At 50.4% G+C, this 20972-nt stretch overlaps 2 protein-coding genes across 7 annotated transcripts in view; one reads left to right on the forward strand and one right to left on the reverse strand.

Moving 5' to 3' along the window:
• CDHR2 (cadherin related family member 2) overlaps positions 1–11550 on the reverse strand; it is a 36091-nt gene extending 24541 nt beyond the window's left edge. Inside the window, exons 1-4 of one of the 3 annotated variants that reach the window (XM_072824060.1) lie at positions 11447–11501; positions 9978–10069; positions 1958–2014; positions 1622–1693 (exon numbers count right to left, since the gene is read on the reverse strand). In XM_072824060.1, coding sequence (XP_072680161.1) covers positions 1622–1693; positions 1958–2009 — 124 coding nt within the window. In that variant the 5' untranslated portion in view covers positions 2010–2014; positions 9978–10069; positions 11447–11501. Of the gene's footprint in view, positions 1–1621; positions 1694–1957; positions 2015–9977; positions 10070–11392 lie in introns of all 3 variants that reach the window. The other 2 variants (XM_072824059.1, XM_072824061.1) reach the window with 2 other exon arrangements.
• Positions 11551–19730: 8180 nt separating this feature from the next.
• The window catches only part of RNF44 (ring finger protein 44), a 35445-nt gene continuing 34203 nt past the window's right edge, over positions 19731–20972 (forward strand). Inside the window, exon 1 of one of the 4 annotated variants that reach the window (XR_012029729.1) lies at positions 19731–20095. The gene's annotated coding sequence lies outside the window, so the exon portion shown is untranslated. Of the gene's footprint in view, positions 20096–20178; positions 20638–20972 lie in introns of those variants that run through there. The other 3 variants (XR_012029732.1, XR_012029725.1, XR_012029726.1) reach the window with 3 other exon arrangements.

Genomic DNA, 20972 nt, shown 5'->3' on the forward strand with positions numbered 1-20972 from the left:
TCTCGGACCACGTGGATGAGGGCCACAGCCTAGGGAAGGGCAGAGCCTGGAGATGGAAGGAGAATGCCAGACACCAAAAGTGTAGAGCAGGGAACAGTCTAATGGAACAGAGCCCCAGAGAGCCCTGGACTTGTTGATACAGATGGCTATATGAGAGAATGATCAGCCTTGACCTTGTTTACACCTTTGTTATTTGGGGTCCGTAATGCTCAGCCAAGCCTGTATCCCAATGAATAGAGTCTTTTTTTTTAACCCATATCCTGCCTGCTAGGAATTAGGAATTCAGTCCCTGTGGCTTCCAACAAAACGATGTTTCCCAAATCTCATTCCCTTTTGTACACTGCCACAATCTTTACCATATCCAGTGTCTCATTATTTATGATCCTTCTTTTAATTGACTTATCGTTTCATGTAAATCTATTTATTTTAAAAGCAAGTTTTAGGAGTACCTGGGTGGTTCAGTCACTTAAACATCTGACTCTTGGTTTCAGCTCAGGTCATGATCTCAGGTTAGCGGATCAAGCACCACTTTGGGCTCTGCATTCGGTGTAGAGTCTGCTTGAGGTTCTTTCTCTCCCTCTCCCCACTTGCATTCTCCCTCTCTCTCTCTCCTTCTCTCTCTCTCTCTCTCAAATAAATAAATAAATAAATAAATAAATAAATAAATAAATCTTTCTGGGGATCCCTGGGTGGCTCGGCGGTTTGGCGCCTGCCTTTGGCCCAGGGCCCAATCCCGGAGTCCTGGGATCGAGTCCCATGTCGGGCTCCTGGCATGGAGCCTGCTTCTCCCTCTGCCTGTGTCTCTGCCTCTCTCTCCTCTCTCTATGACTATCATGAATAAATAATAAAAAACAAATTAAAAAAATAAATCTTTCTTTAAAAATAAAATAAAATAAAATAAAAGCAAGCTTTAGATTGTGGCTGTAAATAGAAATCCATTTCACTTGCCATAGATAGAAAGTAGCTCTATAAACAAAGGCAATTAAAGTAAAGCACTGGGGGGCAGCCCCGGTGGCTCAGCGGTTTAGTGCTACCTGCAGCCCAGGGTGTGATCCTGGAGACCCAGGATCAAGTCCCACGTTGGGCTCCCTGCATGGAGCCTGCTTCTCCCTCTGCCTGTGTCTCTGCCTCTCTTTCTCTGTGTGTCTCTCATAAATAAATAAATAAATAAATAAATAAATAAATAAATAAAGTGAAGCACTGTTATTAACTTCTGGCAAGAAGTGTGTAAAAGTCTTTTAGCCAGAAATCTGCTCCCTGTTTAGAGGGGAGAAAAGCAGGGGGTGGAGGAAATTTAGCAAGTGTGAGAGGTGGAAGAGAAAGAATGGTCTCAGGTGGATCCTCTCTCCTCGGGGTATCAGAAACACCAGCAAGAGATGGGATGGGTAACAGAAGGAATGTTCTCATGGGGTATCTTGGTTACTTGACACTGTGTGAGGGCCTTGACACAAAAGCTGAAGAGGAGAAAACAAACTTCTAGAAAAAACTCCCTTCAGGCCACCTTTGCCCCATGATGAGCCATGGAAATACTCCCTTATGGGAAGCCAGCCCATAAGGGAGTCCCTGGGGCCCTCTTTGGGTAGGGGCTTGGCACAGTCTGTGCACAGGGATGGTTACTCACCCACTGGTAGGTCCTCAGGCAAATTCACTCTTGTCATGTTTCCAGAGAATGTCGGGGCCACATTGGCTTCCACTGTAGGAACATAGACCACTGGAACACCTAGATGCCCCTGTAAAGCTTACTCCCCACCTACCCTAATGGGAGCCCACACCAGTCCCAACCTTCAGCCTAGCTCACCCGCCTGGGGTCCTCCCTAGACCTCCCCAGGGCAGCCAAGCATGGAGCTGGGTCATGGGAACTGGGGGTTTGCTAATGAAGCAGTGCCCCTCTCTTCTGGAGGGCCTGCCAAGGATCTCCACATTAGTACTACTCTGGTAGGGGAGGGGAGGCACCCACCAGATACCATGAGGGTAAGAAGCAGGAGGCAGGATAGCCACGGCCACGCCATTATGTCTGAAAAGACCAAGGGAAGACGCATCAGGAAAGGGGCAACTGTACTTAGGCCTCCCTCTCTTTGGTGGGAGGGTCTGAGCCAGGCTTGCCCACCACTACCCTTTCAGGGCCCCTATCACCCGCTGCCACTCTCCAGATGTTCCAGGGTGGAGGAATCAAGTTAGAGGGGGAACCCAGAGGGGTGGGCAGGGTAGCTGAGCCTGGTCTAGAATTCCAGCTTGAGAATGACCCAAACTTGGCTCTAGAATTCAGGGGCCTTGTGTAGCAGGTACTGCTCTAAGCATGTTATATGCATAATCTTGATATCCCTGCAACTATGAGGTGGCTGAGAGAATAAAGGGCTTTCCTGAGGCACACAGGGAATCTATGACAAGACCGTGCTCTGAACATGAGTTTTGGATTCCAGAATTCATTTCCCCAACCATGACTCTACCCTGCCTATGTGAAGTGTCTAAGCTAATAGCATCCTTCACAATCAGGTGCCCAAAGAGGGACAGTGACTTAACCAGGACAATCCAGAGGCTCTATGGGTAGACAGGGTCCTTTGTCCTACTTGCTGACACATCTAATAGCTGCCTTTGCCACCTTTCCCAAAGTGTGCTCCATGGAACACTGGCCCTGTGAGATGCTCCACAGCAGGAGGGTTACCTGGTCAGGTCAGTTTGGGAAGGACTCCAAAGCTATGGGAGAACCAAGAGAAAATGACCCCAATCTCTGGCTGATTCAAAAAAATGGGGTCCTCCAAGGGGGAGAAAAAGAGATAGCAGAGTAAGAATGACTTCCAGAGCTGAACCTTGACAATCAAAACCCAGAAGTCTTCTCCCTCATGCCACCTTCCCCTCCTCCCAAGTTCCTGCCTCAGGGATGTACCCATTTGCTTAGGTCACCCTTGGCTCTCCTTTTTTGGAGTGCCCTACATTTAATCTATGGTGAACCTGGCATTTCCCTCCATCCCACAGTAGCCACACTCACAGCCACCTTCCCCCATCCCCTGGCTCAGCCCCTCTCCAGGCCTCCCTCCCTTGGGTCTTTAAACCAGTTCACTTAGCCCAAGTAATCCTTCCTCAACCCCTCTGATGACCTCTCTCCTCTGTTTAAAGCCCTTTGATGGCTCCCCATTGCCCGAGCCCAAACTCCATAAAAGGGCTTCCATAGACCATCCACACCTGACAGCCACCTCCCTCCCCAGCTTCATTATTTTTAAGATTTTATTTATTTATTCATGAGAGACACAGAGATAGAGAGACAGAGACATAGAGGGATAAGCAGGCTCCTTGCAGGGAGCCCAATGCAGGACTTGATCCTGGACCCCGGGGATCATGACCTGAGCCGAAGACAGATGCTCAATCATTAAGCCACCCAGGCATCCCCCCAGCTTCATTTCTAACTATGTCCCGCTTCACCTCTCATGCCTCTCATGGCCATAAGAGGGTTGATAATTTTAAATATCCACTGACATTTCCTGGGCACCTGCTATGTGCTGGGTACCTGGATTCATTCATTCATTCTTTTAATAGGTATTTATGCACGTCTCCTAAAGGCTAGATCTTTTTCCCAGCATTGGGCGAATAATTGCAAGCAAAAGAGCCAAGGTGCTGCCTTCACTGAGCTCAAGGCTTAGTGAATAAGACAGACCCTAGGGTGCCTGGGTGGCTCAGTTGGTTAAGTGTCTGCCTTTGGCTCTGGTCATGATCCTGGAATCCTGGGATTGAGCCCCGCATTGGGCTCCGCGGGGAATTTGCTTCCCTCTGCCCCTCACCCCACTCTTGCTCTCTCTCTCAAACAAATAAAATATTTTTTGGGGAAAAAGACTCTAAACAAGTAAATGAAGTGCTGACTGCTTGCTGCATTCATGCTATGAAGGAAGGGAATGTGGCCATTGTAGGAGCATAAAAGAGGTGCTACTTCAGGCAGTATGGCAGATAAAAAGGGCTACAAACCTTTTGACTCTACTCCCAACAAGAGATGAAGACTATGTCTGCCCCCCTTGAATCTGGTACATTCATTACGTTTTCATTCTATTTATGAGGTTTTTAACATCTCAGGGCACCTTGCCAACCTTCCCCAGGCAAGCTGGTTCCCAGAGATGGCAGATGACTTGCCTGCAAACACTCCTTTCCTGTACAAACCAACCAATCCAGAGCCCACACTCCAACTTCCTCCTTCATCTAACTCATACACCAAGTCAATATTCTCCCTGCCCTGAGTCACCCCAGATCCAAGCACTGGACGACTAAGGACGACGCCTATAGACTGCCAAAATTATTCCAACTATTCAATCCTAAGCTTGCTCCACTGCCTGACCTGCAGCCTCCTTCCCACCTTCCTTCCCATGGAAAATGCTTTAAGGCTCTGGGTCACGCTTTCTCCTCTCTCCTTCCACGTCCTGACCGAATGCTTCCCCGTGTGGCCCTACATGGCATGGCAGGCCCTCTCCTCTAATAAAAATCTTTCAATGGCCTTAGCTTTTCAATGTCATTACACAGTCATCTCCATAAATTAAAAATCCCACTGGTTTTATGATTAAGACATCTGGGCAGGCCCCATGACTGACTGATAGAATATGGCTCCAGTGATGCCATGCCAGTTTCCAGGCTCTGGCCCCAAGATACTGGCAGTTTCCCCTTCTAGTCTCTTGGAACACTCTCTCTTGGAACTCAGCAGCCATGCTACAAGAAAGCCCCAGCAGTCTCTTGAAAAGACTCATGACCAACAGAGCCCCTGGCCAACAGCCCAACTGAGCTTCCAGTGAACTGCCAACATCCACCCACCCATGTGAGGGAGCTGTGTGCATAAACCATCCCAAAAAGGACGCTCTACCTCCCAACGAGCCATCTGGTCTAAGCCCTGCCCGAATGGTAGATTTCTAATATAATAAATGACTGTTGCTGTTTGCCAGTAAGTCTTGGGGTGGTTTGTTACACAGCAGTGAATAATGGAAATGCATAGGGCAGAGTCTCTGAGGAAGTGACATGTCTGAAGGACAAGAAAAGGACAATCTGTGAGGAGTGGAAGAGAAAGCTCCCTATTCAGTATGGAGGAATCAGCATTCATCTCCACTCGAAACACCACTAAAACGATGGTAGATTATAGAAGTTTGAAAGAAAAAAAGAAAGAATTGAAAGATGAACAACTTATCAAGCTAATGATAGTTAAAACCAGAGTAGGTGGTACCTGGGTGGTTCAGTTGGGTAAGTGTCCAACTCTTGTTTTAGGTTTGGGTCATGATCTCAGGGTTCTGGATAGAGCCCTACATCGGGCTCCCTGCCCAGTGTAGCATATGCTTGTCTCCCTCTCCCTCTGCCCCACCTGTGCTCGCTTGCTCACTTTCTCTCTCTCTCTAAAATAAATTTTAAAAATAAAGTAAATTAAATAAATTTTAATAAATAAATAAATAAATAAACAAACAAACAACCAGAGTAGGGATGGCACCCACAGGTTCCAGCTCAAAAGCCCAGCAAGGCCAAGGATTGAAGGTTCTAGAAGTTCCTGGAAACAGAGGTGCAGGGTGGCCTAAAAGCGGGAAAATTGGTTGAAAGTTTGCATATGAAGCCATTAGACTCCCAGATACTTCTCCCCCCATCCATGCAGTGAGGGAGCTGACACCCCACCCCCCACACACACTAGAAAATATACTTAGAGCCTACTTCCTGGAGAGGCTGAATCGGAAAGATCTGTCCCCAGGGCACTAGGCCTGGTAGAGGTGGGGCACCACAGCAAAACAGGTGGCTAAGTGAAAGACTGAACACCAAATGGTGACCCTCTCAGCCCTTACCCCCATCTCCGTCCCAAAAGCACTGGCAGATGATGATAGAGCATCTCCTCCAACCACCAGAAATGAAAAACAGAGAAAATGGACCCACTCAAGAGAAAAAGACCTACAGATTCTGAAATGTGGGGCATCCATTGGGTCACATTATGACATGGCCTCCAAAAGAAAAGTTCCCCCACAACCCAGGGACCCCACTGGACTTAGAGCCTTGTTCTTAGTCATGAACAAGGACCATCAGACATTGAAGGGAAGACAGATGCCATAGCATGCTGGAGCTGCTAATGAAAACTGCCATAGCTATAAGAATTTTACAAGCTGGTTGGCATTATATTTGTGGCTTGAAATCAGCCAGGGTGGAAGTATTTACACCATGGAAATTGGCAAATACAAAAACAAATTGTAGAAACCTGTACACCAGTGATGGACACTGAAAAATCCAAGCCAAATCAAACAAAAATAATGGGAAGAGGAAACTCAGAAGCTGATTGTTATTATAAATCTTGTAGTCTTATTTAAATTTTTAAAATTCAGTACACAGGGGGTACTTCCACTGGCTCAGTTGGTGGAGCATGAGATTCTTGATATGGGGGTTGTGAGTTGGAGCCACACGTTGGGTGTAGAGAGTACTTAAAAATAAAATCTTTGAAAAAAAATTCAGTCCCATACTACACTGCTAAAGCAAGCACTGTTTTAAGGTTGCTCCGGGTTGCCCGGTCAACATGAGAGAATGGCACCTGGTCAACTAAGATCTGGGTGTGTTCTAGGAATTGGAAAGAGGAGCCCTGTGGCTGGAGCAAAGGGAGAGAAGGGCAGGGAGGGAAACAGGGATAGGGAAGCAGGCAGAGGCAGCCGGTACCTGACCCTGTAAGACTTGGTGTGGATGGTCTGCTGTATTCTAAGGAAAATAGAGGGTCATTTCGAGGTTTTAACCAGGGGAGTGACAGAGACTAAGAGGCAAGAATAGTGAGATATTTTGGAGGCAGGACATTTGAAATTCATGTAATTTAATCTCTGCAGCAACCCATTTTGCGGACAGAGAAACAGACTCAAAGGAGCTCACAGCTACAAGTGAGGGGGTCTCTCCCATGCACAGAGGGAAGAGTGCAACCTTCACCTTCTGCCAGGGCCCCAGCAGGAGGGGAAAAACCCAGTTCAGCTGTGAACCCCAAACCTTCAAAATATTTGTCCTTTCTGACCTGGTAACCCAACAAACCTAAAATAAGGAAGCTCTTTCAGCAGCAAATTGCTCATCACGAGTGGTTATTTATGATCATGGAGAATGGAAGTAACTAAGCGTGGAAACACCAAGGAATGGTCAAGAAAGATGTCACCAACATCTCAATGGAATACCTCAATGGACTGCCTAAGTGGTGGCTGTTAAGCCTTATGGCAGTGAGCACTAATGCTACCACATAAGGAAGATCTACTCCGCGCCAGACACTGAGTTGGGCACTACTCGACACGAGAACACTCACGATAGGCACCGCTATATCCACTTTACAGATGGGGAAACTAAAGGCCCGAGATGCAAATTGCTTATAGACCCTCAAGAGAAGCAACAGAGGCTCTCTGGGCAATTCGCGCCCTCCTCTGAGCCCATTTCCTCATTTGTAAGATGGGACTGACAACCCTAAGGAGTCATAAGGGGTTGGAGGAATGAATGAGAATAGACTGTGCCCGCTCAGCACTCAGCACACAGAAGGTGCTCAGCAAATGCAAATCCCTTCCTTCTGCCTATTGTGGGGTCATCTTCACCTTATGACTGCTACTCCCAGTCCTCGTGAGAAACAGGTGGCCGTGCTGTGGAGGGTGCTGGCTTGATGTGGCCGAGGTCAAATGTAGTGACTGAGGCACTCCTGGAGCTGGTCATGGAGGTGGGGTTGGAACCAGGACATCAGTTTGCCTGGGGGTAGGGATGACAGTGGGGATGGAAGCCATGATGGTGGTGGTGGTGATGAGGTGGGGACGGATGCACTTGTAACATTTGTGATGATGAGGGTGGAGAGGCAGATGGAGCTGGTGGCAGCCCATGGGGGGAGGGGTGGCAGCGGCAAGCGCGCAGCAGCCCCACAGGTGGAGTTGGACACTGGTGATGGTGGTAGGCTGCTGGCATCCACCATGTGGCAAAATCCCAGGCACCTTTACACTGGCTGGATGCAGCTAGCCCTGACTTCTCCTTGCTGTGCAATCTGGGACCTCACCCCTCACCTCTTCTGTTCTCCTGCCTCCTCTCCTTCAGAGGTGACTCAGCAGCCATAGGACAATTAGTGAGTAAGTAATGAGTAGCCACAGGCATGCAACATGTGCTTTTCACCATAGCAAAGTACAATTGGGAAAAGAGGAAACTCCTGCCCTGGGGACCCACTCCTCCTAGGGAAGGAAGCTGGCAAGGATGGGCCATATGCTATGCCTGGCACTTTGTACCCTGTGCCATTCACCTCAGCACATCACAATCCAGGAGCTGAAGGGACGTCATCCAGTCAGTAATGAGATCAGAACCCAAAGCAGGAAGTCTGTGCTCTCTCTTTCCCAGCTTCTTGTTTTCTCTTCCTCATCAGCCAGACTTCCCCCCAGACACTGCAGGGCTCCCAAGGGCAAGGGAGAGGGAGAGCACCCTTCACTGTTAGCTTCATCCTCCAGGGTCACTGAGGTCCCCGTCCTATAACCAGCTACACTTATCGCTCGTGGAAGCTTCTTTCAACTTCCCCTCCCATTCTCAAGGGGCCTCAAGAAGCCTTCCGATCCTTACTCAGAGCAACAGTGATGACCCTCTACACCAGAGTAAGGCATACCCAAAGTCTCGCCCCTGCATCTGGTCCAGACCATCCCTCCAGAAGGGAGAGGTGGCTATCAACCTCCTTTACATCAGAGTTTCAAGGAGGATGAGGCTCCTGCCAATGTCTCCAAGCCAGCTGGGGGCAAAGTTGGATGCCGCCCCTCTGACTCCCATCCCACCCAGTCCAGTGCTCTTTCTGGCCTCCACCCTGAGTTTCAAACAATCTTGGCCCCTTGTTAGAGACTTTTTACACACACGCACTCATTTGATCGTAATGAGGCCAAAGTTCTTTGGTCCAGAGTGTCATTTCTGGATTTGGTCATTTGAGAAAAATGCAAACAGGGCCCGTGTGAGCTGGAGAAGGAACAAGAATAAACCTCCCTCACTGGGCATGGCTACTCCCAAGCACAAACCTCTGCCATGGCTCTGGCTGGCTGCAGGGATACACTTCCTGCCCCTGGGCCCCGCAGGCTAAGTCCTCATGGGTCCTGGGTTTCTCTTCCCAACAAGCTGCTCCCCTTCCCTGTCCTGTGGCCCAGTGGCACTAAATGCTCCTGTTCTCAGTCCACACCCTCTATTTTCCTCCCCCCAGGCATTTGCATATGCTGCCCCCTGCACCCAGAATGCTTTCCCTTGCCTTCTGCATATATGCAAATTCTCTCCATCCTCTAAGGCCTGGTCAGGTGCCCTGCCACTCTTTATGCTTTGGTGGGCCCCGTCTTCTGGCCTCTAAGTTCCTGGTCTCCCAGCAGGGGCAGGGGACAGAGCAATTGCAAATGAACAAGACTTGAATGGAGTTGCCTACGGTCTGGGACTGGGGAAAGGCCTTCACGGTGCCCTGGCCAATCCACCCCCAGCTTCTGCTACACCATCTGCCCAGGTCCTCTGCTACACCAGGTAGCCTGGGCTCAAAGGAGGCAGTCTCTCCTCAGCCCCAATATCATGCAGCCACATGCAGAGGCTCTTTCCTCTTTTCCATCTCTCAGGTTGCCTTCTAAAAAATAGGACTCTATACATTCTAGAAATTCTAGCTTCCTTCCTCCCACACTTTCCTTACTCTCAAAAAGTTGCTTAGAAAAGGGGCAAAAAGGGGCACAGAGGTGAATGAGGGTGCTTCTCAACCTTTGCTGGCTGCATGATACATGCAGGGCCCCGGGAGGCCCCTCTGGCTGGAAGGAGGCTCCCTCGCCCTGGCCCTGGAAGCACTGGATCCTTGGCCCCAGTGGGAGGAGGCACCAGCCACAGGTCCCAAAAGTCCAGGGCTCTCAGACTATCTTCCAGACTGGGAGTGAGGATACTAGATGTGCCCAGGGCCTCCAGAAGGACCAGAGAGGAAAGTGGCCCTCATCACCCACAAGCCACCCAAGAGCTAACTTGCCCACCACGGCCACTACCACCTCCAGCTCACCACTTACTTTCACTTCCGCTCTTTACTTCTCACAGCTGTGCTCTAGCTGTAGGAATTATTGTCCCAGGGTCCAGGTGAGAAAACTGAGGCTCAGAGAAGCTTAAAGAGTGATATCCAAGAGCAAGGGACACAATGTTAGATCCAGACTAGCTTTAAATCCAGGAGTCCCTAGGGATGCCTGGGTGGCTTAGCAGTTGAGCATCTGCCTTTGGCTCAGGGCATGATCCTGAATCCCGGGATCGAGTCCCACATAGGGCTTCCTGCATGGAGCCTGCTTCTTCCTCTGCCCGTGTCTCTGCTTCTTTGTGTATCTCTCATGAATAAATAATTAAATCTTTAAAAATAAAAAAAAAAAAACAGGAATCCCTGGAGTCCCTGGGCGAGCCTTCATCTGGGCTCCAATCGACTCCATGGGCAAATGCTGGCCCATCCAGGGAGCACTGGTGCAAGGCTGTGGACCCCAAGGGCACCGGGCTCCCTGCCATGGGGTGCCTCCAGTGTTCATCACCCTGACTGCTTCAACGGCAGACAGATAATGGAGTCAAAGGGTCCTGGTTTGCATTCCAGAATCACACTTACTCACTGTGCTCTATGGCCCCAGCACCCCACTCCCCAGGCAAGCCCTTCAGTGTCCTTGCTAAGAAATGGGGTGAGGTTAAGAACCACAGAGTCCAAAAAAAAAAAAAAAAAAGAACCATAGAGTTCACACACAGGTTTCCATCAGTTGGACCCCACTGTTCCCTGAGCCCGAGCTGGGCATCTGGTGCCCCAGCCCCGCAGTGCCTGCCTAGGCCTACCCTGCCCACGGCTCTCCGCTGAGTCTCCACCTGGCACCCAAGTCTGGAATGAGCCAGAGCTGAGGGCCAGCCCCCAGTCCAGACACTTCCTAGCGCTGGCTGAGGTGGCACTCAAATCCATGGTGGACCAGAGGTTCGGCTCTGCTTCAGCCCCAGCTCCCTTCCCACGCTGTGACCGCCCTGATTCTACAGATATGGAAACCAAGGTCCAAAAGAGCTACAGAGCCCCACAAAGCCAGGATGGAGCTAAGATCTGAACCCAAGCAGTTGAGGTCAGGGCCCCATTCTTTGTCCTTGCTCTGGGAGAAAGCCCAGTCACTCTGTCTTTACCCCCTTGAGCTTCTTGTGAGAGAGGCCCAGGCAGGCTACCGTGCTTGCCTGAGGGAACTGCCTCCCTTCTGTCCTATGAAGAAAACTCCCTGTGCCCAAATGACCCCAGGACTCGGAAGGGAGGGGAGCCATCAGAATCTGGGAGTCGTACCAGCCTCGCACTGAGAGGAAACAGGCCTCACTGTCAGACTGGGAAGCTGCTCCAGATCCACCCAACCCAGTACCGGCACTCCCACCCAGCTGGGTGGGACCCCCAGAGCCCACCTCAGCCCCTACAACCCCACTCGGTCCCTACCCCTGGCCAGAAGTCTCCTGAGCCCCTGCTGCAGCCAGGCTGGGCGGTCCCTACCTGTGCCCCAGAGGGGCTGTGGAAGCGGTGGATGGGCGCCGGCGGGCACCTTCTGGGGCCTGTGACAGCGCAGCAGCCGGCAGACTTTGGCACCATCTCCTCCTCCCCTGAGCAATCATTAACCCTGCCAGAGACCACACCTCCCAGGATGGTAAGGATGGGACTGACTCCTCGACAGGCTCGGACCATGGCTAGCGAGGGGGCAAGAGGGCAGGACTGAGGTGACACGGAATGGGAGGCTCCGGCCACGGGAGAAAAGGCCTGGCAGAGCCTGAGCCCAGAGGACCTGCAGGAGGTGGGCAGGGTAACAGTCAGAAAGTGACACCTAGGAGCCCCATCCCCTCCCAGCTAGAAGAGGCCTCAGTGACAGGAAGCCTGTGGAGAAGGCGAGAGAGTGGTTAGGTGAGGAGAGGGATCAAACGTGGAGGCTTCAGAGGCATCTGTGAGGTTTTCAGAGAAGAGGGAGGGCAACCATGAGCTTGAATAATGCACTCTCCTGCCTATTGTTGCTAATATTCCCGTTCACTGAGCCCCTCAGGAGGTATCTCCCCTCCCCCAGAGGCTCATCCACCCCCGGGCTGGCTTTGGGTTTTTTTTTTTTTTAAGATTTTATTTATTTATTTAACAGAGAGAGAGAGAGAGCAAGCACAAGGAGGCAGTGGCAGGCAGAGGCAGAGGGAGAAGCAGGCTCCCTGCTCAGCAGGGAGCCTAATGTGGGGCTTGAACCCAGGACCTTGGGATCATGACCTGAGCCAAAGGCACATGCTTAACTCCCTGAGCCACCCTGGCTTTAAATACCATCCAGGTGCTGGGGGCTCCCAGTAGGGTCTGAGCCCCCAGATCCCTCTCTGGCCGCTGGCCCAACCATCCCTGTGTTGATCTGGGAGAAAGAAGACCCCCAGTACAAGGTCACCAGCCTCTTCTTTGGTGGCCCTCTCCTCATGGGCAAGGACAGTGCCCAACTCAATAGATATAGATTAGATGCTACTATATGTCAGGCACTTTATTAGGTATGTTTGTTCCCTACCCCCACCTACAACCCCCTAAATTTAAAACAGATGATCAAAGTACACATGCTTTGCGTACACCCATGTTCATAACATCCTTATTCACATTAGCTAAAACGTGGAAACAACCCAGTGTCCATTGACAGATGAATAGATGGACAAAATGTGGTGTGTACACACAATGGAGTGTTATTCAGCCTTAAAAAGGAAGGAATTTATCACACATGCCACAAGGTGGATGAGCCTTGAGGTCATTATGCTGAGTGAAATAAGCCAGTCACAGAAGGACACATACTGTATGATTCCACTTACACAAGGTGTCTAAAGTAGTTGGACTCATAGGAACAGAAAGTAGAATGGTGGTTACCAGAGGGGCTGGGGGAGAGGGAGTAAGTTGTTTAATGGGGACAGAGTTGTAGTTTTGCAAAATGAAATTAGTTCTGGAAAAAAAAATTAGTTCTGGAGATGGATGGTGGGGATGGTTTCACCACATTATAAATGTCCTTAATACTTCTGAATTGTACATTTGAAAATAGTAAAATTGTGAGTTTTATGTGTATTTTAGCACAGTTTTAAAAATGGAAAGGAAATATATGTTTCAACAAGCTTTAAAAGATGAAGAAAACAGGATGAAGGGAAAAGGTATGAGGAAAACAAAAATATAGGCCTAAAGAGAATCCACAAAATATTTGAGTTCTGGTTACTGGTCAGAAGGTCATGAATTGCACTCTTAGCTTCTCAGCAGGGATCCCTGGGTGGCGCAGCGGTTTAGCACCTGCCTTTGGCCCAGGGCGCGATCCTGGAGACCCGGGATCAAGTCCCACGTCGGGCTCCCGGTGCATGGAGCCTGCTTCTCCCTCTGCCTATGTCTCTGCCTCTCTCTGTGTGTGTGTGACTATCATAAATAAATTTTTAAAAAGATAAGCTTCAAAGCAGACAAAGCAAAGAAAAAAAACAGGATCCATTAGGTCTAGTATCCACCCACTGAATACACACACACACACACACACACACACACACAGGGGCAGGGATATGGAGGGGAGGGAGACAGAGAGCATGCCAACTGTCAGGATCTGGGAGCCAAGGTGATTTGAGTTCTGATACCCAAGGGGCATGTCCTCTTGTGTGTCTCCAAGGAACAGACACTGCAGGAGGTGGATGGCACTTGCGATGATTATTATAAGGTGATTGTTAAGGGGTGCTTGGCTGGCTTAGTTGGTGGGGCATGTGACTCTTTATCTCAGGGTTGTGAGTTCAAGTCCCATGTTGGGTATGGAGATTGCTTAAAAATAGTAAAATCTTGGGTCACCTGGGTGGGTCAGCGGTTGAGTGTCCACTTTCAGCTCGAGACGTGATCTCTGATCCAGGATCCTGTGAGGAACCTGCTTCTCCCTCTGCCTGTGTCTCTGCCTCTCTGTCTGTGTCTCTCATGAATAAATAAATAAAATTTAAAAAAAATAATAAAATCTTTTAAAAGGGGTGCCTAGGTGGCTCAGTCGGTTGGGTGTCTGACTCTTGATTTCGGATCAGGTCATCAGGATCTTGGGATGGAGCTCTGCATGGGGCTCGGAGCTCAGTGTGGAGTCTGCCTGAGGTTTTCTCCCTCTGACCCTCTCCTGCTTCATGCTCTCTCTCTCTCTCTCTCTCTCCCTCTCTCTGTGGAAAATAAATAAAATCGTTTTTAAAAAGTGGTTGTTATGAGATTGGGCTCAGGGGCCAGATGGCCAGGTTCATTGTGATGGGGTAAGTTACATCACCTCTCTAAGCCTCAGTCCCTTGTCTATAATTGTGGATAACGTATGAAATCTATCTCAAAGGTGGTTGTGAAGCTGAAGGGAAGTCGTGCATTTTAAGTCCTGAGCACAGTCGTGGGATTGAGCCCTATGTTGGGCTCTGTGCTCAGCACAGAGTCCGCTGGAGATTCTTTCTCTCCTTCCCCCACTGCCTCTCCCCACGCTCATGCTATAAATAAGTAAGTAAATAAATAAAAGTCGTTTAAAAAATAAAGTCCCAAGCACAATGTCCAACACAGCATAGAGTTCCAATGGATATTAGTTTTGTCATGATGTGGTGGGATCGCTGGTGATCTAACTACCGAGAAGGGCAGGCAGCTCCCCAAAAGGCTCCAGCTCCAGGCCTCCCCAGACCAAGGGAGTCAGCCTGGTCTCTCTGCCCAGCTCCAGGTAGGGCAAACCCCAAACCGAAGCCCCTTCCCTCCCTTCCTGCTCTGACACCTGGGGCCAGCAGCTCTGAATCACTGCTCCAGTCACTACTCCAGTCGTTGCTCTAGCCTGCCAGACCTTTGGACAGCATCTGGATGATCCAGGTGTGGCCCAACGGTGCTCTGCCCGTCGCAAGTAGCACCTGTCTGCCTGCCACAATACAGCCTGAGAAGCTCACTGAGCTCAGGGCTGTGAAAATCCAGATCTGAGTAAGCCTCAGGCCCAGGGTCAGCTTCAGGCAAAGGTAGGCAGTCAGTTATAAAGTAGGCTAAGAGGCAAGATGTGGATTCAGATGACGAGGGTCCTAATCCCCTCCCTACCATTTACCAGCTGGGGGCCTTGGCCATCTGCCTGAACCTCAATGTCCTCATCTATAAAATGGGTATAACAGAAGAATCCAACTCAAGGTTTGTTATAAAGATTAGTCAGGTAGGCGCAGCTCTCTCTCTCTTGAGCTCACCCACTCTCATATCTGGAGAATGTACTTTTTGCTTTCATAAACTTTCCTGCTTTTGTTACTCATCCCCTATAAAAAAAAATCAGGTGATACAGTAAAGCACTTAGCACAAGAGCAAGTAACAGATGTACACATGATATAGAAATTCAGATACACACCCAGGGCTCCTTCCTAGCCACTGTTCTAAGTGTGTGGTTTTTTAAAATTTTGTCAGAAAAACTTCTCACTGCCTATCTTTGCTGGCAACCTACTGTGTGTACCCACTATGTACTCAGAAATTGATCAAGTTGAAATCAAATCCTCACTTGCCTCTGACTGGCTGGATGACATTGGGCAAGTCACTCCTCTCTGAGCTGCCCCTAGTTCATCTGCAACATGGAGGTACCATACACCTCCCTTGCCCGCCCCGCAATGTACAACTTCAGAGGTTGACCTGGAGAGCCTGAGCTGAGAGTGGCTCTTTTTTTAAAGATTTTATTTATTAAAAAAATATATTTTATTTCTTTATTTGACAGAGAGAATGAGAGAGAGCATAAGTAGAGAGAGTATCAGGCAGAGGGAGAGGCAGAAGCAAGCTCTCCGCAGAGCAGGGAGCTGATGCAGGGCTCAAACCCAGGACCCTGGGATCATGACCTAAGCTGAAGGCAGATAGATGCTTAACCGGCTGAGTCACCTAGGCGCCCCTGAGAGTAGCTCTTTGCTGTGAATGTGTCCAATCCCTCCTCAACTTCCCAATCACCCCCTCCATGTTGCACACAGCTTAGTAGCATGCAAAATTTCTTCCTTACTCTGTTCTACAGCAAAGGGACCAGCCCAAGAACAGTCCCTTATGTCAGACACTCACCAGCCTTCAACCCTAGAAAGAATTTGGGACCCAAGAAACCAACTCCTCTCTAACCCCAGACCCCTGAGCTCCCTTCCAGGGCACACATTCCCCCTAAAGCACTCTTTCCAAGCAGCTGTTCCGTCATGGCTTGCAAGCCTCTGGTGATGGGAGTTCACCTTCTCACATGGCCTCCACTCCATGACCCCAACTATACATGTTTCATTGAGTTGAGAGCTGCCCTGACCACTTCCATCAGGTCTACCTTCTGAGAGTACTAGATCCTGCTTCCTGTCTCTGCTGTGAGACAGTTCCTCCAGAGCTTTCCCTCAGGCCCCTCCAACCATTCCCCACTACCACCCAGAGGTAGGCATAGCGGCCACGCAGACCCAGGTGCACATTCCAGCTCTGTCCCTTTCCTGGCTGTGTGACCTAAGGAAAGCCACTCTCTCTCTCTGAGCTTTAGGTTCCACATCAGGAAAATAAGGGAAAATAATCATGCGGCTGTTTCCTTTCAGTGAAGTTAGTGGAGTTCTGAGATGGAAAATAATGTCTCTGAGCCCTCTAGGAATGTGACTTGATGCCGCATGGCCTTCCTGGGCTGCCTCCCCGCCACTTCGGTGTTCATTCAACAGACAGAGATTGACACTTACTTTATGCCAGGCACTGTGCTTGGTGCTGGGCACTGGCAGGATTGGAGGGGACCAGGCCTTCCTGCCCCACAGAGGGATAATCTGTATGAGAGCAGAGTAGACTAGGTAGAGAAGGAAAAAGGGAAGCCCAGGCACAGGGAATAGTGTGTACAAAACCCCCTTCCAGAAAGAGCCTGACCCTTGGGGGAACTGAAAGACCAAGGCTGGAGCTCAGAGGCCATTTGTTCAGAAGATTGAGTTTCAAAATGATTGTACATTTATACAGTGGAATACTATTCCATGATTTAGAGACATCTCTGTGTTCATGGCAGTATCATTCACAGTAGCGGAGAGACATGGAAACAACCTAACTGTCCAGATGAATGGATAAAAAAGATGTGGGATACATACACAGTGGGATATTAATTCAGCCACTAAAAAAAAAAAGGAACTCCTACCATTTGTGACAACATGGATGGACCTGGATGGCATCATGCTAATAAGCCAGACACACAAATACTGTATGGTGTCATTATATGTGGAATTTTTAAAATTTTTAATTCTATGTTTTTTAAGTAAATAATTTATTTATTTGTGTGAGAGAGAGCATAAGTGAGAGGGGCAGGGGAAGAGGGAGAGAGAAAATCTCAAGCTGGCTCCATACCAAACACAGAACCTGACACAGGACTTGATCCTAGGAGCCTGAGATCACATCTTGAGCTGAAACCAAGAGTTGGATGCTTAACCAACTGAGCCACCCAGGTGCCCCTATATGCGGAATAAGCCCCTATATGTGGACTCTTAAAAAAAAAAAAAAAAGCAATGAATATGTAGAAACAGATTGTAACATGGTGGTTGCCAGGGTGCCAGGGGCTGGGGCAGGAGGGAAATTGATGTTGGTCAATGGTACAAACTTTCACTTATTAGATGAATATGTTCAGGGGGGATTTAATGTACAGCATGTGACTACAGTTAACAATACTGTATCTTATTCTTGAAAGCTGCTATGAGAGTAGAGCTTTATTTAGGTTCTCTGTTAACAACAAAGTGGTAGGGGCAGCCCTGGTGGCGCAGCGGTTTAAGTGCCACTGACAGTCCAGGGCGTGAGCCTGCAGACCCAGAATCAAGTCCCACATCGGGCTCCCTGCATGGAGCCTGCCTCTCCCTCTGCCTGTGACTCTGCCTCTCTGTGTCTCTCATGAATAAATAAATAAAGTCTTTAAAAAAACAACAACAACAACAACAAAATGGTAATTATTGAGGGGAAGGATGCCACAACCAAGGTTATTGTGGTAACATTTTGCAACATATACATGTATCAAATCATCATATTGTACATGTTGAACTTATAATGTCATATATCAGATATATTTCAATAAAGCTGGGGCTGATGGTGGGAAGGATTGGACTTTAGATAGGATCTCAAAAATATGATGACCACTGAAATTAGGCTGTAAATACAGAGCCAGCCATTCCATCAATCTAAAGTTCTAAACACATATAACTAATCAATAGTGATGGGGTGATGGAAATAGGGAAACCTGGGTGGCTCAGTGGTTGAGCATCTGCCTTCAGCTCAGGGTGTGATCCTGGAGTCCGGGGATGGAGTCCCACATCGGGCTCCCTGCATGGACCCTGCTTCTCCCTTTGCCTGTCTCTGCCTTCTCTCTCTCTCTGTCATGAATAGATAAATATTAAAAAAAAAAAATAGTGACAGAAATAGATGAATAGTTATGTCTGGAGGGAAATGACTTGGAGGGGGCAAGAGAACTTTCTGGGTTGATGAAAATGTTCCAGATCTTGATCAGAGTTTTAGTTATGTGGAGATACACATTTACGAAAAATTCACTAAACTATACACATAAGACTCGTGTATTTTACTGTATATCTGCAAACTATATCCTAAAATAGGCCTTAATGCAGATGCAGTTCTGATGAAGGGAAGGGGAAGGAAGAAACATGTTTGTTGAGAGATGAACCACATTAAGGCAGAAAGCAGGCTTCAGGTATCAGGAGTGAGTAGAAATCCCCAACTCTGCCACTTCTAGCAAAATCTCTTCACTAATGCCTCAGTTTTCAAATCTATAGAACAGGGATAATAATGATTTTCCCTTACTGAATTGTTAGACTTTAAAGAATAACAAGGTAATTTACATTAACCATTTAGAACATTGCTTCGCACATGGTAAAAGCTCAACAAACAGAAGCTTATTTTTATTTTTCAAGATTTTACTTATTTATTCATGAGAGACACAGAGGCAGAGACACAGGCAGAGGGAAGAGAAGCTGGCGCCATGCAAGGAGCCCAGCGCGGGACTCGATCCTAACCTGGGATCACCCCTGGGCAAAAGGCAAACGGTCAACTGCTGAGCCGCCCAGATGTCCCTATTTTATTTTTTTAAAGATTTTATTTATTCATGAGACACACAGAGGCGGAGACACAGGTAGAGGGAGAAGCATGCTCTCTGCGGGGAACCCTATGCGGGACTTGATCCCGGGACCTAGGATCAGGACCTGAGCCGAAGGCAGAAGCTCAACCACTGAGCCACCTAAGTGCCCCCCAAACGGAAGCTTTAAAAAATAAGTCGGCCTCCAGACAACTGGCAGAGGAGCCAGTCCCTGGGTTGAGAAAAGGCTGCCTCGCGGGGGCAGCCCCTGCGAGGGGAGGTCTGCAGGGACTACGACGTGACCCGGCGGCGCGGGGCAAGCTGGGAGTTGTAGTTCCCGCCAATCCGAGACGCCCACGGACGCCGAGCGAAGAGGATCCGCAACCAGGATCCCCTCTGGGAGTGGGGAATGCCCAGCACGAGCAGAGAGCGAACGAGCTCTGCTCCAGGCTGCCTCTAGCGATGGGCCAACGCGTCCTGTTGCCTCTGGAGTCTCCTAACCCCTCGAAAGAGGTGTCAACGCTCCCAGTTCGACGACCAGGAGACAGGCTCAGAGAAGGGGCCAAAGCCGGGAACCACGCTCCGCTGAGCCCAGTCTTTAGTTTGTCCACCGGCCCTGCCTCCTCGGTGCGAAGCCGGGGGAGGGGGACGGACTCTCTGGGAAGCGAAGGGTCTTTGAACGGCCACGGAGTCGCCTTGTGCTCCTGGTGCCACAGAGGAGACAGAGTCGGTCACTCGCCCAAGGTCACGCAGGCAGCAGCGCGCCGCGGGGACGCCAGACGCCGGGCGCTTTGCCCTTGCGCGCCCTCTGCCGCCGGAAGCCGAGGGGCGTGGCCCGCGGACGGTGGAGGCGCCGCAGAGGATTCGAATCCTTGAATCCGCCCCCCCCGCCCTCGCGCTTGGTGCAGTCCTGGTAGTTCCGCAGACGCACGGGAGCGGGGGTGAAGCTCCGCAGCCGGCGTAGGCGCGGGTGGCGAGGTCCGCGGACGGTTCCACTGCGCGGGGCCAGAGGGGGGGCCGCGGCGGGCGGCGCTCGGGCCGCAGCGGGACCGGGACCCCGGGCTGCAGCGGGAGCGACTCGCCGGCCGCCCGGTTGGGGTGGAGCCCAGCCGCGGCTCCAGGTAACGCCTGGCCCGGACCCTGCGCCGTGCGCCCCAGGCGCGAGGCCAGCGAGGACGGAACGATAGGGGGCGGCCGCGGGCCGACAGAGTAGCTCAGGAACTTCCAGCGAGGCCTCCGCCTGCGTCTGCAGTGCCGAGCTCGCTGCCCCGGGACGCGGAGCCAGAGGTGCTGCGCTCTTCAGTCGTTCCGCTAGGTCCAAGTGCCCCAGTTCGGGGACCCGCTCCCCACCCTGGGAACTACAAGTCCCAGAGTGTCTTGCGCCCCGCACGTGACCCGATCGACCCCCACCCCTGCCCTCCGACGGGTTCCGGCTTCAGCTGGGGCCCTGCGTTCAGGGACTGAGAGCTGAAGAGGCGCCGCGGTCCTTTGGCTCGTAACGTCGGTCCCAGACATTGCACCGGCGCCCCTTGTGCCAGCCGCTGGGGAGCCACAGCTCTCCGAGCCCTGCTTTGGAGCGGCTGCAGGTCCGGGGAACACCACTGCACCCCAGCGCCGTCGATACAACTTTTAGGATGCCGGAATGCCGGGGAGTCCAGAGACGGTCTGTGTCTTACCCGAGGTCACACAGATTCCGTTGCCTAAGGATCTGTACGCTCGAATCGGGCTGCTGCCGGGGGGTCAGGGCGGTGGTGTGGGCAGGATGGAGGCAAGAAGCCGGCCCTCAGGAGGACAGAAACAAGATGGAGGGAAAATGGGGAATTCGGTTGGACTCCTCTCCCTGGGTCTGCCAGGCGCCCGCTCTTATGCAGACCCTGCTTTTCATCTCTCGGTGATGTGATAGTACCTGCTCCCACCGTTGCAGACCCTGGGAGTTACAGTGGCCAGAGTTGCAGGGGGAAGGGAGTCGGAAAGGGGAGCCCTTCCAACACCGTACCC

Source organism: Canis lupus, chromosome 4 (assembly GCF_048164855.1).
Source record: "Canis lupus baileyi chromosome 4, mCanLup2.hap1, whole genome shotgun sequence".
In the NCBI taxonomy this organism is placed as follows: Eukaryota; Metazoa; Chordata; class Mammalia; order Carnivora; family Canidae; genus Canis; species Canis lupus.